This window comes from Nomascus leucogenys, chromosome 2, assembly GCF_006542625.1.
Source record: "Nomascus leucogenys isolate Asia chromosome 2, Asia_NLE_v1, whole genome shotgun sequence".
NCBI classification, from domain to species: Eukaryota; Metazoa; Chordata; class Mammalia; order Primates; family Hylobatidae; genus Nomascus; species Nomascus leucogenys.
In genome coordinates this window covers 40,993,754-41,012,161 of record NC_044382.1, presented here as the reverse complement: position 1 = coordinate 41,012,161, position 18,408 = coordinate 40,993,754, and the positions used below count along the sequence as shown (strand labels likewise).

At 43.8% G+C, this 18,408-nt stretch overlaps 1 protein-coding gene across 7 annotated transcripts in view; it reads right to left on the bottom strand.

Moving 5' to 3' along the window:
• The window catches only part of KLHL3 (kelch like family member 3), a 273,160-nt gene that overhangs the window by 74,350 nt on the left and 180,402 nt on the right, over nt 1–18,408 (bottom strand). For 5 of the 7 annotated variants that reach the window (XM_030828726.1, XM_003266419.4, XM_030828745.1 and 2 more), the window contains 2 exons: nt 17,205–17,311; nt 5,948–6,069 (listed from right to left, as the gene is read on the bottom strand). In XM_030828726.1, the coding sequence (XP_030684586.1) occupies nt 5,948–6,069; nt 17,205–17,311 (229 nt within the window). Of the gene's footprint in view, nt 1–5,947; nt 6,070–13,874; nt 14,142–17,199; nt 17,312–18,408 lie in introns of those variants that run through there. The other 2 variants (XM_030828736.1, XM_030828732.1) reach the window with 2 other exon arrangements.

Genomic DNA, 18,408 nt, shown 5'->3' with positions numbered 1-18,408 from the left:
TCTCTGTATCCCTACAGCCATGCTTCCCAGTCTTTAATCCCTGGGGATCTTATTAAAATGCAGATTCTAATTCATTAGGTCTAGGATGGGATCTGAAAGCCTGCATTTCTAATAAGAACCCAAGTGATGCTTGCAGTTGCTGGTCCACAAACCACACTTTGAGTAACAAAACTCTACACACACACACACACACACACACAAACACACACACACAATGGTTCTCATACTGGGCTGCTGCAATAACTTAAGAGTTTTTAAACTACTGATGCCTAGGTCTTGCCCTAAAAGAATCTAAATTAATAGGTATGGAGTGTGGCCTGGACATTAAGATGTTTTTTAAAGCTCCCCAGGTGCTTTTAATGTACAGCCACGTTTGAGAGCCACTGTCCCACAACCTTCAGTGTACTGTCCTCATTCAGAAAGGTACTTAATGAATGATTAATTACTGAACATCTATGTGCCAGGCACTAGTTTAGGCTCTGGGATTCAGGGGTAAGCAAGAGAAACCAGATCCTGTTCTCCTGGAGCTTAGAGTCTACTGGAACAAGATTCATTCCAAATCCCTCAGGACTCAGCCAACGACACTTTATTCTCCCATCAAACAGATACAAAGCAAAGAACATCTTTAGGTACATTCTTAGAGAAAGGAGAGCTAAGTTTCCATTTAAAAGGTCACAGGACACATGACTATTTATACTATATCCTGAAAGACAGAAATAATTCTTGCTCAGGTGTATGTGCATGTGTTTTTCCTAAGGGTCAGGGAAGACTGGCTTGAGGAGGCCCGCTGGGTGCTCAGACAGCCAACCTCTGTCAATTTTCCCTAGGACTTTCCCTCAGCTGCTGCAGCCTGCCTCTAGATCAAACATACAGGACAAAAGGCCAAAGTTCTGTCCCACTCCAGCTCTGCTACCCTGCCCCCCTTCACCTATGGAAGCAGCAGGTAGTCCGAGAATGACTTTCCAAAAAGAAATTTAGAAAAAAAATCACACTGCAGAATAGCTTGATTTAAGGCCGCTTATCTTGGGGACGCTGGCATCCACTTCACCCCAAAATAATCCCCTTGCCCCAGGTCTTTGCTCTCAGCTGCTGTCCTGGCTCTGAGAGAGAGTGACTGAGCCAGCTACACTCTAGCTGTTCCCAGCCACAAGGGCTTGCCCAGGAAGATATGGGCTGCAGATGCGTTTGTTTTCTTGATTCAGGACACTTGAAAAAGACTTCTTTTTTTTTTTTAAGTGATTTAAATTCTGGACTCCGTCTTTCTCCCAAGACAGCTCTGAGTCCTCAGCTCTGACTCTCATCACTTATACGTACTCAGGCCAAAAACTCTGCCCTACTGCCCATTTGGGGGCTTTGTCCCTCCACTGGGGTTACCAACAGTCCTAGTTTTTCCAGGACTGGGGGTTTCCCAGGACCTTCAGGGCTAAAAGTGGGACAGTCGGTCACCCTTCATTATCCCTGCCCACAGACAATAACCACCAAGAGCCACCACTATCAGTGCTCGAACTCCTGAGCCAAATGCCTACGCTCAACAAGGAAAGCTGCTCCTACCCACAGGCTTACACTTCTCTCTCATGACAGCTGAGTTCTAGAAAACGTGCTCCTTTTCCCTTCATCCTCTCTTCCACTATCCTATATCCCCAGCAGGAAAACAGTAAATTAACACCATGTCTGTGATATTTTCTGAACCACTAATACATTCCTGAGAAAGAAAAAGATAAAATCACCCTCTTCTGAAAGTTTTGGACTATAAATGAACACAGCCAGGATCCAAATCTAACCACCTGAACTCTCTCCCCACTAAGCAGCCACCACCTCCACTAAGCAGCCATAAACTGGGAAACTCAATTAACCTGTGAGCTTGCTCAGCCTGGCTGAACAGATTCCAGGACCAGATTAGTCTCTGCCTGCTAGTCAAATGGAGATCCATTAACCATTCTTGCTGAATGCACACCAGGAATAAAAAGCTCTGCTCCTAGTCTCCAAATGACCTCCATGACACCCCCTGGCCAGTATCAGCTAGAGTTAAGACTGGTGTTAAGGCCATGGGTTGACCAATCATGCTGATTTACCTAGGACTTTGCCATTTTTACCACTGAAAGTCCCCATCCCAGAAGGCCCCTCACTTCTGGGCAAAATAGGATAAGTGTTCATCCTAGGGAGGAGTAACCTCTAACCAGTGACCCTAAGAAGCCCTGAGGGAGATGAAGCCATCAAATGTTGGCCAGCACAAACCCTACTCAGAGGTGTGGTAAACTCCAAAACGGCCAGATGTGAGAAGAGGCAGGAATTCAACAACAACCCTCTCCCCACCACCCACCACCCAAGAGGATTTCTGAGAGTCCAATCTGCCCCCAGACTGCATTCCAGAGAGCTCCCCAACCCCATACACATACACAAGATCATGCCAGTGACACACAGTCCCTTCCCCCTTCCCCTCTTCCAAGGAGACAGCAGCACAGTGTGGTGCTTAAATTCTCAAGCTCATGACAACCAGCCAGAGAAATGAAATAATAAATATTTCCTGAATATACTCCTTAGGTTACACTTTCCATTTTTAAAACCTCCCTGGATAGAGCTACCCACGTAGCTTTCAACTTCCCTACTGTTCACAATACCCACTTAGTAGGCAAAAATTATAAGGCTTTCTACCTCTCCACACCCCGTATCCTGTTTGAGTCCACTCCTACCCAAAAGCCTTCCCAAACCGTCTTCTTAAAATGAATGGGGCTTCTGGTTTCTCTAGTTGCTCTTTCCCTCTCTTTGACTCTGAGACTAGCTTAGAGTCAAAGGCCATTTTCTTCTTTCTACTTGCTTAATACAGAAAAGTGTGGGAAAAAAAGTCAAGGAAATCAGAATGCTGAAGGGAAGGCTTAGAGGCTGGAAGATGTATCACTGCTCAGACTCTGGGTCTCAGGGATAAATTAGGGCCCCATCCAATGCGGTTCTGGGATCTAGACACAAGTACAAAACACATTCCCAGAGGCCCTGAAAGAAAAAAGAGGAACACATCCATGAAATGACTGTCTTCAGTTCCCTCTCCCAACATCAACAGGGCTTTGAGAGGACTTCCTCTTCTCTTATCTTGCCTGAAACTCTACTTCTTCAAAGCAGCAGCAGTGACAAGATTATGAACAAAAGGCCAAGTGTAGGTCCTCAGCTCTGAAGCAAGACCATCCTCATAGAGTAACTAAGGCAGTACTGCCTGGTCCCTGGAGGGAGGAGGCTGAGATCAGAGGAGTAGTTGGCCAAAACCACCCATCAGGATGGAAGATTACCGTAAGTCAAAAATCTTCTAGCTCGCCTTCTGCCACCTCAGCATTACAGTTCTTGGAAAACAGGCCCTGAAATGGCCCCCAGCAAAGAGTTTACAGGTTACCCTTCAGCTTGCAATGGCTTCCCCTCCATTTTTCATGTGCAGGCCCTGTTTTGTTTTTTTTTCTCCCTCAGATAACATGAAAACACAGCAGAGGATATCCTGCCACAGAGTTTGCTTCCTTTAGCAAAAACAAAAGGAAATGCCCTGCCTCAGAAAGCACCTACTCCTGGAATTGCAGGGAGGCAGGGCCATGCACAGAGGGAGGGTACCAGCCAGGGGCCCCAGGTGTTGGGGCCACCCAGGGTCTCTGCCCCAACCACACAGTGGGTCTGGCACAGAATCAGTGCCACATAAAGAAAGAAAGGAAAAGAGGTGGGGGGTATATAGATGAACAGGAAAGCTGGCAGAACAGCAATGTGATTAAGCATCATTTTGAATTTTGACTCCTCCACTTACCAGCCATGCAACTGAGGACAAATTACTTAACCTCTCAATGCCTGTCTCCTCAAAAATAAAATGAGGACAATAAGGTTTGTTATGAGGATAAAATGAGAAAAATTTAAAGCAGTTAACACAGTGCTTGGTACATAGGAAGTGCTCAGTTGATGTTAGCTTTTATTATTGTAAATAATTATGAGCCAAAGTCAAGGTTCTGATCATTCATTTAATGAGAAACTAGAATTCATCATAGCCACAGAGCACAGTGAGTCAGAGGGGGCTGGCTTCAGCTTCGAACTCTACCACTTACTCTCTATGTGACCATGGCAGTTTATTTAACCCCTTTGAGCACCAGTTTCTTCAGCTGTAAAGGAGGAATCATATTGGTATGGTCCAATGGGTGATTATAAAAATTGAATGAGGCCGGGCGCAGTGGCTCACGCTTGTAATCCCAGCACTTTGGGAGGCCGAGGCGTGCGGATCACGAGGTCAGGAGATCAAGACCACGGTGAAACCCCGTCTCTACTAAAAATACAAAAAAATTAGCCGGGCGTAGTGGCGGGAGCCTGTAGTCCCAGCTACTCGGAGAGGCTGAGGCAGGAGAATGGCGTGAACCCGGGAGGCGGAGCTTGCAGTGAGCCGAGATTGCGCCACTGCACTCCAGCCTGGGCGACAGAGTGAGACTCCGTCTCAAAAAAAAATAAAAAATAAAAATAAAAATTGAATGGAATAATGCATGTGAATTGATGGGCACATGCTTGCTTATAAAAGTGTGACTGCTGGTACCTCTACCACGGAAGGGGAACTCAGGGTCTCTCCAAGGTACATGTGGCTGGGAAGGGACTCCGGGTGTAGCTCTCACAGCCATTTAACCAAGCCCCAGATCTCTGATCCTTGTTTTTAAGGCTTTCGGGAAAGCCCAGTGCCTCCATGCTCATCTCCTCAGTGCACCAAATCCTCAATACCTCCTGTCTTCACAGAACCTGTGAGCAACCGCCTCAGCAGATACATAACAGCATGAAGAAGAATCCACATTTTTATCCAAACTCTCTTCTTCCCAATCTTTTTTTTTTTTTTTTTAATTTTTGGAGACAGAGTCTCACTCTGTCACCCAGGTTGGAGTGCAGTGGTGCAATCTCAACTCACTGCAACCTCCGCCTCCTGGGTTCAAGTGATTCTCCTGCCTCAGCCTCCCAAGTAGATGGAATTACAGGCACCTGCCACCATGCCCAGCTAATTTTTGTATTTTCAGTAGAGACGGGGCTTCACCGTGTTGGCCAGGCTGGTTTCGAACTCCTTACCTCAGGTGATCTGCCTGCCTCAGCTTCCCAAAGCACTGGGATTATAGGTGTGAGCCACCATGCCTAGCCCCTTGCCAATCTTTTTTGTTTTTTCTCCAACATCACCCTTGACCTAACCACAGTTTAAAGTGAAGAGGTTAAAAGTCCCTAAACAATGAGGTTCAGAGAATTTTCAGTTTGGTGAATGCATCCACATGCTGGGAGGGTGACATAACCCAACCTCATAAGACAGAAGCTTCTGGACTCAGGACCTCCAAACAGTGAACATTATGTCCACACAAACTGTACCTTGCTTTATGTACCTCTTAATCCTAACCAGGCAATAAGGATCCAGAGTAGAATGTCTTCTAATTATCCAAGTTTGTAAACACTTTGTATTTTACAGGAAAAAAAAGTTATTAAATAAATACATGATGAAAAGAGCAAAGAGAGCTGGTTCCAATTATAGATTTCTACTACCTCCCCTCTACCCATTTTATACCAAATTACTTTGCACTTACTGTTAGTACCAAAAAGTTATTCAGCTGTTTGAATTCTGAAATGAGATGATGACCTGGGAAGAACAGGAGTCACCTAAGCTCCCAGCTTTTCCTTCACAAGATTTTGAAGACATGAGTTAAAGACTTTCTACTCCCGGGGCCCAGGCTCATTCAGAGATATCATTTAGTGGCTAAAAGCATGGGTGCCCAAGCCAGGAAGGCATGAGTTTGAGGACCAGCTGGCCCACCTCCTGGCCATGTGGCCCAGGGCAGGTCACCTGACCTCTCTGGAGCTTTAGTTTCCTCTTCAGTAACCAACTGAATTGTTGTGAGGGTTAAATAAAATAACGCTGTAAAACGGTGGGTCCTGAGTGTGCAATACACTGAGCTATCAGTGAGCCTGAGTTTACCTGGACATTCTCTTCAGTCACCTCGATTTCAGCAGTATAGATGTAGTCAATCAGCTTACTCAGCGTCTGCCCATCCACGTCCTTGATTTCTATCTTTTTGGCTTTACTCTCAGACATGTCACCTAGAGTTTACAACAAAAACAAAAAGGACATAAATGTGGTACCTGGGATATGTTTACCTTCCACATGGCCTCCTGCCCTGTCTTGGAAACATAAAAGCACTGCCTGGGCTCCAGGAGGCAGTAGAAGGGATTCAGGCACAGAAGAGGATAAACCAGGTAACATCAAGGTCACATCAGCTTTGGGTCTGTGATCACCTACAAACCCAGCCTTAAGCATTCCTTACTCTATTGCACACTTCCATTGTGAAGGCAAATCTGTGTGCAATCACTCATTTAACCAACATTTACTGTAAACTTCCATATACAAGGCCAGAAAAAGTGAAGAAGATATGCACCTGTCCTTAAGGAACACAAGTCTAGTAAGGCAGATATATAAAAGTGTTTATAAACAGAGGTGATAAGAGCTTAGTAGACAGAGTTATACACAAAGTATTGTGATAACAACAATAATAAGTAACATTTTTTGAGAGCTAACTATGGCCACACACTGTGTTAAGCACTTTAAAGTCTTTTAATCATCTCAACAACCTATGAGGTTTACTAATATTATCGCCATTTTACAGATGAAGAAACTGAACACAGGAGGGTAGGTAATTGATTTTGCCCACAGTCACACACCTAGGAAAAGCCAAGTTGGGTTGAAACCCAGGGAGTCTGACTCTAGAGTCCATATTTGTAACCACTACGCTATACTAAATCCCAAGAACACAGAGGAGAGAGCAACAAATCTCTCCTGGGAACTCCAGCCAGGCATCCTATTAAGAGGTCACATTTGAAAGAGGTATTAGAGGATGAGGAAGAGTTCTACAGGCAGCAAAGGTGAGGAAGGATGAGCTGAATCTGGGATCCATTCGTGCAAAGAGAGGAAAGTACCAAAAGAATAAATTTTGGTGAAATGGCGAGAGGTTGGTGTGGCTGGTACAGGGAGTAACAGCGAGAAGAAGGAAGCTGGAGAGGTAGATGGGGCCAGGGCTTGACAAGCCCTGTAAGTCATGTAAACAAGCTGGGACTTTATCCCAGGTGTAGCACCATTGAGAGGTTTTCAACAGGGAAATGACATCAACCGATGGGCATTTTTGAATGAAATTTTGGATGCAGGGTGGAAGCTAGATCGCATGCAGGGAGAACAGCTGGAGGCCCTGATAATAATCCAAAAAAGAAAGAAAGCAGGGCTGTAAATAACGGCAATAGCAGCACCACATTTCCACGGTCCTGAGGCTCCTTGCCTTCAGCCTGCACTCTATATACAACACATGGGTTTATCGAAAGCCAGGCCCATTCAACAAGGGCTGCTGATTTCAGGAAAGACAGGCAACACGTGTCTTTGTAGACTGAAATAAAGGGCAACCTAACTGCAAGAAACAAGAGATCTAGAAGCCTTAATGTGTGTGTGAAAACAGAGCCTGGGCAGTTGTTTTCTCTGTGGAATTCATACACCAGAGCCAAGAAAATAAAGTACAGTACAGCATGTGGGCTGCAGACACCCACCTCCAAGCTGCACGGACTGCACATGATTCCTCCACCAATCCAGAGTCCCATCCTGACACAGTTCTAGAGCTGAATGACTGGAACGGAGAGGAAAGTAGTGGGGGAGACATTCCAAACCCCTCCTGCTCCCTTAACTGCCAGATCAGGTGGACCTGAGACCCTCCACCCTGTTCTCTCTTCTCTGACTGCCAGTGGAAGCCTGTGAAAGGCCTCAGCACAGTGCCCTGGGGCAGAATGAACAGGTAAAGAAAAAAGGGGAAAACAGTGTATTCCTCCTCCACCCATAAGACAGGCTGCACAATCTCTCTCTTGAGTTTATTGAGATACACAAACAAAAACATGCATACACAAGGAAATCAGAAGTTAAGCTATTAAAAAGTTCATTGATGAGGGTCCAGTTGGTAATTAAACTGCAAAAGATAATCAAAGACAGCCAATTCTTTGTTTAAGGAGTTAGCCCTCAAAAAATAAGACAAAAAATAGAGCAGCCGGACTGTAAGAACCAAGAGATTCAGAAGCCCTCACAGCAGTGTAAATCAGAGCCTGGGCTGACTGTTTTCTGCCTGTGGAATTTGTGGTTGAAAGTCAGGTTAGGGTTTTGTAACTTGGGGTAAATAAATGGAAACTCCTGAAATTGTAAGAAAATATTTTTATATATGTGCAAAAGTTCACTTTTTCTAGGGGGATGACAGGTCATTTTTATCAGATTCTTACAGGCGTCTATGATTCAGAAAAGGTTAAGACACAGTTTTCTAGACAGTAGGTCTTTAGGAGACTTTTCCTTGCTCCTTTACATGACCCTCAAATTTCTAATTTTCTATATTAAGTACTTAAAACTTCAACAAGCAAGAAAAAAACGAGGTGAAAGAAAAACTAAGGGCTCAAAGACACCACTTATTTTCTGAGAAAGCTTGTAGAATCCAATCTTATTATCTCTTATGAACCAGCAAAAATGACTACACCAAACTAAAACTTTAGTTTAAATGGGCCCTAAAAATAGTCATAGTAATAGTCACTACTGTATACCTGACCTTCTGCTAAAGTACACTAATGTGTATCTGACCACATTATTTCATTTAACCCTTGAAACAAGTCCAGGAGGTAGACAGTATTACTTCCATTTTACAAATTATAAAACTGGCATTTCTTTTTTTTTCGAGACGGAGTTTTGCTCTTGTTGCCCAGGCTGGAGTGCAATGGCACGATCTCAGCTCACTGCAACCTCTGCCTCCCGGGTTCAAGCGATTCTCCTACCTCAGCCTCCCGAGTAGCTGGGATTACAGGCATGCGCCACCATGCCTGGCTAATTTGTTTTTTGTTTTTTGTTTTTTTTAAGTAGAGATGGGGTTTCTCCATGTTGGTCAGGCTGGTCTCGAACTCCCGACCTCAGATGATCCGCCCACCTTGGCCTCCCAAAGTGCTGGGATTACAGGCATGAGCGACCACGCCCAGCCAAAATTGGCATTTCAAGAGGGATTTACACATAGATACTAAGAAGCAGGACTGAGATTTGAACTTTGGCCTAACTCTAGACCCTGTGTCATTTCTAATACATCCCTCAATAAAATCTCGCCCTAACTAATAACCTTAATAAAAGTATTCCCAAACTCAAGGCGTTGGTCCAAATTCTGAGGACAAGTTAGTACTTAATACCTAATAAAGAACCAAGCGGCTTATCCTCAACACATAACAAAGTGCTTGGCATAAAACAAGCACTGAAAAAGTATTTATTGGAGTAGAAAATAAAAAAAAGAAGGGAGGTTCTCTTGACATCTCATAATTCCATGGGCATCAGTAATTCTGGAGGGGGAAAACCATCAAGGACTTGTTCATTCTTGCTCCTTCACTCATCTCTAATAGTTTGACAAAATATTTCCAGAAAACAGAAGATGAGCCCTATAAGTCCTTCCATGTTTGTGGTCAACCCAAGTGCTCCCTTCTGCTAGCTCTTCCCAAGAGGCCCAGACAGCCACCTCAGACTCTGAACTTTCAGAGAATGTCTGTCAGCTGCACATCTTTTTAGCCCTTTCCACCTTCCACTTACATCTGCTAACATGCATGTCCTGTTTCTCCAAAGAGAACATGATTCTCTCAAGGGCAGATATTTGCTCATTTATTCAATTCACCAAACATACATCAGATGTGTCCTCATGTGTCAAGCACTGTGCTAGGCCCAGAGAATACAGTGGTTAACAAGTCACAGCCCTGCCCTCATGGAGCTTAGTCTGGTGGAGAGAGAGACAAGAAAACCAACAACTGCAAAAGATGTCAAATGTTAGAAAGGGGGATGTAGCTTTAAAGGTTCTTAAGCCAGGGATTCCTGCACCCTAAAGCTGCATGCAAAATGATGAGCACACAAGAGCACAGGTTTGCTCTTCCAGAGATAGAGTCCATTGTTTTCATCAGATTGATGCATAATGGTTAAGAGCCACTGATCTGGAGGAGTCATAGTTATTCAGAAGAGAGGTGAGAATGAGGGAAGAGTATCCCACACAGACAGAATAGTATATACAAAGGTCTGGAGGTAACAAAGGGTGTTACCTTTGTAACCAGGTCACACCCTTTGACCTGTCTGGGAACCATAACAAGTTCAGTCTGGCTGGAGCACATTAGGGAAGAATGATGAGACGAGGCTGTAGATGAAAGCAGGAGCTGGACCATTAGAGGGACTCACAGGACATGCTAAGGAGTTTAGACCTCATCCTAAGGGCAACAGGGAGCCCCTGATAGATTTTAAGCAGGTAAGGGATACATCAGACTTTTATATCGGGAAAATCACTGTAGCCACAGTGTGGAGAATGGGTGGGGAATGGGAAAACAAAACAGGTGGCAGATTGACCAATTAGAAGACTGCTGCAGAATATCAGGTAAAAGATGATGTTGGCCTGACTGTGTCTTGAACTTCTTTAAATACTTAGACCGTTAGGGCCTTGCACTTAGCAGCCTCTGAGAACCACGGAGGGCCCAGAAGAGCAAGCGATCCCAGAAGCCTATTAGGTAAAAGCATCCAAGTCTTCATTCTAGATCCTAACAAGCACACTATGTGCACAGCTGAGACCTTTTTAGGTGGAAGACTGCCAAAGAAGAGCAAGAGGGAGAAGGATGGACTGGAGGAGGGAAAGGAAAATCTTTCATTATCACAGAAGACTCAAGATGTCTAGAAAAATCACTAGTTCATCTTCCAGGTCATTGGTACAAAAACAACCTTATTATTAAGTAAATAAAGCCTTGAGAATGAAAATGGAATAGATTGGTTGGCAGGTCTCTCTGATGAACACCACAGCTAAACCACCGACTACCCCTACATAGTTATATGTCCTTAAAGACAAGAAAAGGGGATGTTCAAGAGTCCTTATGTCACAGAATACCTTCTTGCTCCTAACTTGAATTAGTACTGTAATTTAGTCTCATGTTCTGGGTAGAGAGAACACAGGAAAATCCTTATCCTTTGCACAATGATTCTTCATGGGCACTAAGATGGTTATGGAACTTTCTTCCCCCCAACCCTCATCTAAGTCCTAAAATCTGGGCTGCCAACTCATTTGGCTAGAGCTGAGCACTAAGGCCAAAGACATTAACCTCACAGGAGAAAAAGAAATACTCTGCCATCTCCTTGAATCCTGACCAACCCTGTTGCAGGTGAGTGGTCTGGGCCATTTGACTGCAGATCAGGGAATGTCCTTAGTTCACAGGTCCTTATGTCACATCGGGAGTGAATAGCAGTCTGTATTCCTAGGTGCCACACAGTCCTCTGTTGAAGCACAGGTTACCCTATATCACCTGTGAAATAAGGACATTCTCTGTTCTGCCTTTATCCCAAGGCTGTGTGAGAATCAAAGGAGACAATGAGATTGTGAAAGGTGGGACAGCAGGATCCAGCAGAACCACAGTGATAGACACCGCCTCATCACCCACCCTCCCTGGAATCTCATCCCTCCTCCACCTGGAAATATCTTCCTGCTCAACTAGAAGCACAGGAAGCACAAAGTCAGGAAAAAAATGCCTCTGTCATTACATAGTGACTACAAAAAAAAAAAAAAAAAATCAACCCTAATCACCTCCACCCCCGACATCCACAAGAATTTTAAAAACTATGACGTGCTCTACAATAATAAAAGTAGACTTTATTAACTATCTACGCAGTGCTGAGTGCCTTATACCCGTTACCTATATTTGTTCCCTAGTTATTGTTATTATTCCAGTCTCTTCAATAAGAAAGCTGAGGATCAGAGAGGAAAGTGAATTCTCCACACACCTATGCAGTTAAGATTGGAATACAGGTCATTATTACTCCAAAGCCCTTTCCAAGATACCACACCATCTCCCAGTGCAAGGTGGCATTACCACACTTGTGTTTAATCCTTAGTAAAGAGGCCCCCACATCACCAACTCCAAACCTCTTCTATAAACATTCATAAAATATTCCTTACCAATAGTTTATCTCCAATGGTGGTCTCAATTTTAAGGCTGAGCTACTCCAAACCCAAACGAGTCTACCTCAGACCATCTCGGTCAAACCAGTTGGACCTTAATGGAGAAACCACTGGGACTGAATAGCAGTCTCTATTCCTGAGCACCACACAGTCCTCTGTTGAACAACAAGCCAAATTCCTGCTCAAAAAACTTGCCATTTCTGCATCAAGAGTAACATTATTACACAGAACTACTGGCTCTCTCACTTTCAAATCTGGGTCTCCTGAGCCAGAAAAAGATGCCTGACTTTTTTGTGGCATGATAGGGACAGGAAGAGGAAGCCCTATGTCACTGTCAGTTAGCCCAAAAGTGACTAACTCTAGAAGATAGCCACATGGAAGGTAATGCCATTGCTCCTTCATCCCAGGCAGCCTCTGACACCTCCATCCCTTTTTCTCTGAACTATTCTACCTAATCCCTGACTCCTCAGGGGCAAAACTCTCAGAAACCAGACCCTATCTACTACCACTATTACTCTGCAACCTCCCTGAAGGCCTACTTTGTCTAAGAAAAGAATTCTATTCCCTAGTTCTCCTTCTTTCATTGTCCATTGCCTTGTATTCAGTTTTGCTGAGCTGCATATTATGCAGAGTTCTTCAAAGGCATCAATACACAATACAAACACCCAGAACACAGACACAGGCCACAGGCCAGGGCCTGGTAGAGTCTGTCTTGCAGCAAGGGTGAAACAACAGTTCTATGGAAGGAACTTCATGCCTGGGAAGTGAATAAGACAGCCAGGCCCTCGTGGTTCTGCCTTGTGGATGATTCGTGCCTACTCCAAGTCTAAGCCCCTTGTCTCTCACCCCCAGCACATTCCTGAACTCTCCTCCCTATTTCTACTTACCATATATTCAAAGATACCAAACATCAGCCTAAATCTAATAAAAACTGGACAGTAACTAAAACTGGACAGTAACTCCTCTTTAAAAAACAAAAACCAATCTAAATCAGCCACTACATACAGTACAATATGACCAGATGAGTGGGACAGATCACTCCCAGGGCTTCGTTTGGGATGGAAGCCCAAGTGTCTTTTAGCCATGATTATGGGCATAAGACCCTGAGCCCATATATTCTGTAGACCTCAGTTCCTTTAACACCATAAAATGGGGGCTGTATCTGGATGACATGTAGGCAGGGACCCATATGGAGTACAAATACTACAGTATACAGAAGCCATGGTAAAGGGCATAATAAAGAGAGAAACACGGATGAGGAGATTCTGGGAAAATTGCTTCCCTTGGGATGGAGGTGCTGGATAGGGAGGATGGGGAATGAGTCCTAGATATTTCATCTTTATAGGAAAAAGATGGGCAGAACACAGCACTACTGGCCTCCCCATTCAAGTTATGCTGAAAGCAGTAAAGGGCAAATAGGTTGACTGCTCATCCCAGATCTTCGTATAGACTGGTTGGATTGGGACACTCTCTGATGGGCACTCAGACTTCAGTTTCTCATTTATTCCAAGTTATTGTCCACAGGACAATGGTCAAGAAGTGTGGGATTGGTATTTGGAACCACCTCAGGACATCTGGGCAACATGAACTCAGAGGACAAAAAAATAAAAACATTTAAGCTTGAGTAAAAGATCATCATCACACAACTCAAGTCAGAAGAAAGCCATGTGTATTTTACTTTCCTTTTGGCTTTAAACATACTGATAGAAATGGATCTAACGAGAGTCAGCCTCTTACTCTCAGCACACAATGCATTTTACACGTTTTGAAGCTGAACCTGATAATTAGAACAAAATTTTGCAATGTTACTGGAGATTTTTAGTACCTGTTTACCAAGGTTTAGGCAAAGCCAATAGGCCCTAAAAATATATAAATCTTAGATACCTTGCTGATGGGAGCATAAGCTGGTACCACTGTTCTTTAGATCAATGCGGCTCATGTCTCAAAAGTCTTCAAAGTGTTCATACCTTTTAATCAAGTACTTCTTATTCTAGGAATCTATTCTAGTAAATAATCAGGAATGTAAATAAAGATTAAGATGCAAGGATGCACATTATAACATTATTTATAATAACAAAATATTACATAAAACTATAATTTCCAACAAAGAAGAAAATGAATTTTCAATTAGAGTATATATAATGGAATCTGATGAAGGCATTAAAATTAGGTTGTAACTGCAATTTCATTGACATGGAAAGATATTCATTATATATTGCTAAGCTGAATTAAACAAATTTTTATTGAGCACCTGCTATATGGAAGACCATGCTAGCCAGCAGGGACATGGTGGTGTATTTTAAAGGTATCGTTCTTACCCTTATAAAGTGTACAATTGGCCAGGGAAATCAAATATTGAGGAAGTAATAAGATGAGTAGTAATACTAAAGAGAAGTATAAAGTACCATGGGAGTAAGTAGCAAAGGAATTTAACCTAAGCCAAAGAGGTCATAAAAGGCCTTCCTGAGGAAGTGATGCTTAAGCAGTAATGAAGGATGAACGGGAGTCAGACAGGCCAAAAGATGGAGGAGAGAACATTCCAGGAAGATGAATAGCAACTAAAAAAAAAATACATACATCAAAAAAGTCTATTTCGGCTGGGAGCAGTGGCTCATGACTGTAATCCCAGCACTTTGGGAGCCGAAGCAGGTGGATCACTAGAGGCCAGGAGTTCAAGATTGCCTGGCCAACATGGCAAAACCCACTCTCTACTAAAAATACAAAAATTAGCCAGGCATGGTGGCACACACCTGTAGTCCCAGCTACTCAGGAGGCTGAGGCACAAGAATCACTTGAACCCAGGAGGCGGAGGTGGCATTGAGTTGAGACTGCACCACTATACTCCAGCCTGAGCAAAAGAGCGAGACTCTGTCTCAAAAAAAAAAAGACTATTCAACTGTACACATTAAATGAACTTATTTATGTTAAAATATATATTTTGTATATGCATACATTTATAAATATAAAATCTAAAAATATATAAACCATACTCTTACCTAGATGTTGTAGTACACATAATTTTTTACTTTTTGCTTGCCCACAGTTTCTGGTTTTTACCTGTAATAAACACATGTGAACAGTATTTGGATGGATGGGTGAATGGATGGGTGAATGAACGGGTGGAAGGATGGATGGTAACCAGGTTTAATGGAAGGCTTGGGCTGGGCATTGCATTACACTGCTTTCTTCTCTTGATTCTCCCGTCCCTTCCATTCCTAGAATCTAAGAATGCCCCAGAAGCACTTTTTCTTCCAATTTGTAAAATCACTTTTGTTTTGCTACGACACTTCCACTACTTCAGAGGCAAGTTCATTAGCAAAAAGTGGAGCCAGCATGACAATTCATTGCAATTCCAAACAGATTCCTCCCTCAACACTGAACTTTCCAAACCCCACACACAAAGAATAACTGGCAGAGCTATTTATTGAAGTTACAGCTAAATAACTATTGGAGACAAGATGAACTATTTTAAAATAGAGATTGATGAAGGAAAGGGGCAAAAAAAAGGAAATAAAGGCCTTGCAACTAGGGTTTAAGACAACTCAAAAGGGAATGCAGCTCAAAATTTCCAGATACTGAACTTAGCTAGTTTTCTGGGCTACAATGTGAAATTCCTGGCCCAAGGCTGAAAGTAAGGTAAGAGTAGCCTGGTCCACTTAGCAGAGGCACCACTCCAAGTTGAGACCAACTTCTTCACATGACAAGCCAAGGGGGACACACATGTGACAAACTCTCAGTGCACAAGTGCCAAGTCTCTCCCAACAAAACCAGTCTTGCCCAGCTGTGTACCATATTAGGAAAAGAGTTACAGCCCATTCAGCAAAAATGTGCCTGCACTCACCCATCCTTAGCAAGCTTGTGTTCATTCTTCAGACATTCACTTATTCACCGCCTCCTGTGGTGGGCATGGAGGATTCCACAATAACAAGACATGTTCCCCAAGTGCCCAAAGCTCACAGTCAGGTGCAGGAGATACTTCAATCACTCATTTAAAAAATATTTGTGTCTTGCCATGTACCAGGTGCTCAGTATATGGTAACAAACAAGCCCAACAAGGTCCCTGTCCTCATGGGGCTTATATTCTAGTGAGGAGAGACAGGTAAAAAACACATAACAACAAACCAAGATGATTTTCAGATGGTGATAAATGTTATGAAAAGATGAAGTCAAGTTATAGGATAGAGAGAGGCCTGGTGTGGAACTATGGCCAGAGTGGTGAGAGGGGGCCTGCCTGAGGAGGAGACATTTGCAGGATGAAAGGCAGTCAGTTACATGAGATACAGGGCATAGACATTATAGATCCCAGGAAACAGACAAGAATGCAGGGTGACAGTCGCCATACTCAGAGCAGGCACAGGCACTTGGAAAGCATGTAGAAGGGACACCTGACCCAGTCTGGAGGTCTCACCAAGCCCAGATGGCCTCCTTCTGTCAGCAGTGATTTATAGAGCACTGAAAGTACCTGGTTCAGGGGAGGTGCTGAGAGAAACTACAGACAGGAAGCTCAGCCTGTGGGTTTCAGGTAATTCAATCTCAGAACTAACAGATGGGAAATATTTGGACAAGGCTATTGGGCATGCCCAGTTAACAGGGACCCTGGAAAGTTGGCAAAGGTGCTGAAACTGAATGCCAGATATTGATTATACCTATTTCTCATCCCCCTCAAAACCCATCATCATTTTTCCAAATCTCCTCCACTCCCGTAAAAATTAGAGGAGGCCCAGGGCCCCTGTCTGGAATGAAGGTCTAGGGAAGGACAATAGGTAGGCCAGCTAGTAAAGCACTGGGCCAGATCCCAGGAAGCCAAGTCCCACTCATTCACTGTGACCTTGGGCAGGTCTCTTCCCTTGTCTCAGCCTCAGTGTCCTCCATCTGCAAAGTGAGAGATCAGAAGGCCTGGCCATGAGCCCAGGAGTCTACATTGTTAACAAGCTCCCCCACATGATTATGGTGCAGGCTGAGTTTTGAGAACTAATGGACTATGTGAGTCTACCTTTTTTCCTCATGGTGGACAAGGGCTACATGCCCAACTGGCCTGGACTTGGTTCCATCAAGTCCTCCATGGCACAAAGCACACTATCTGGCATAGAGAAGCCCCTCATAGTGGGCTAATGGCTTTCTCTTTCCTCCCTCCCCTCATGTCACCACCCCCAACATTCTCCCAGTGCGGCTGCAGCCCCATAACCATGGGTTAATGTTGGCCACTCACCATACCTGTGAACATCGCACAGAAGTAGGGGCTGCAGGCTGCCAGGACCACACGGTGGGCTTCTATCTCGACATCTTCTGCCACAATCATCACGTCACACAACAGCTGTTTACTGTAAGACACCAGTGAGAGGACAGGATGGGTCGCAGCACGGACACCTACCCTCATCTTACAAGGGTATTTTTTTCTCCCACCCAGATTTCACACTATCAGTATACAAAGCTGTCACAGGGACTTGCTCTATCTTGAGTTAGGCAGGGGGGTGGATTCATTGACTTTTCCAAATCCCCGATAAACCTGACATTCATGCTTTCCTAAGGTCCATGGAGAGATCCAACTACTCTGGCTGTAAATTCCAGGCTGCTTCATTTGTCTTCACCTCTCTGTTCCCCAATTCCATCAGTTCAGATTGAGAATTAGGGGTTAAGGGGCTCACGGAACAGTGGCAAAAGCTTGGGGCTCTCATTCGAGTGACTGAATGAATGCTGAGGAACATGAGCACACCACTGAAGTGTGTCACCAGCAAGACCAAGTACTAACAATTCCCCCAAGGGACCCACTGTATATGCAACACACCAGTAAGAGGCAAGCCAGCCTTAGGTATTTCTCTTTCGACCCAGATTTAACACTTTCAACAAGAAGACTCTGCCTGCAGACACCGTGCTCCCTGAAGACCCTGTGCAAACTCCAATCACTGCAATTATTAAAAATATTGTAATTACCTTTCTGTTTGTCACCCCCACTGAACTCAGAAAGGGACCTGTCTTATTTAATGTTGTATCCTAGACACCTGGCTGCATACCTAGCACATAGTAGACCCTAAATTTTTACTGAATAAATAAATTAATGAATGAAATGTGATCAATCCACATTCATAGACAGAATGGAGATCTGACTACTTTAGAGATTGATAGGGTGCCACGAGCTCCCATCAACCCAAGAATTTTTCCTTCATCATTCTTCTAAGCTCTTATCATGCCTGTTATCAATATAATAGTTAATATTTATTGAGTTATATGTGCCAGGCACTGTTCTAAGCACTTTTTTACACTTTTTTACACATATTACTTCATCCTCTCTACAATCCCAGGAGATAGGGCTAACTGTTATGCCTATATTACAAATGAAGAAACTGAGGTCCAGAGAAGTAATTTTCCCAAGGTCACACAGAAAAGGAACAGTGGAAACAGGATTTAAATGAAGGCAGCT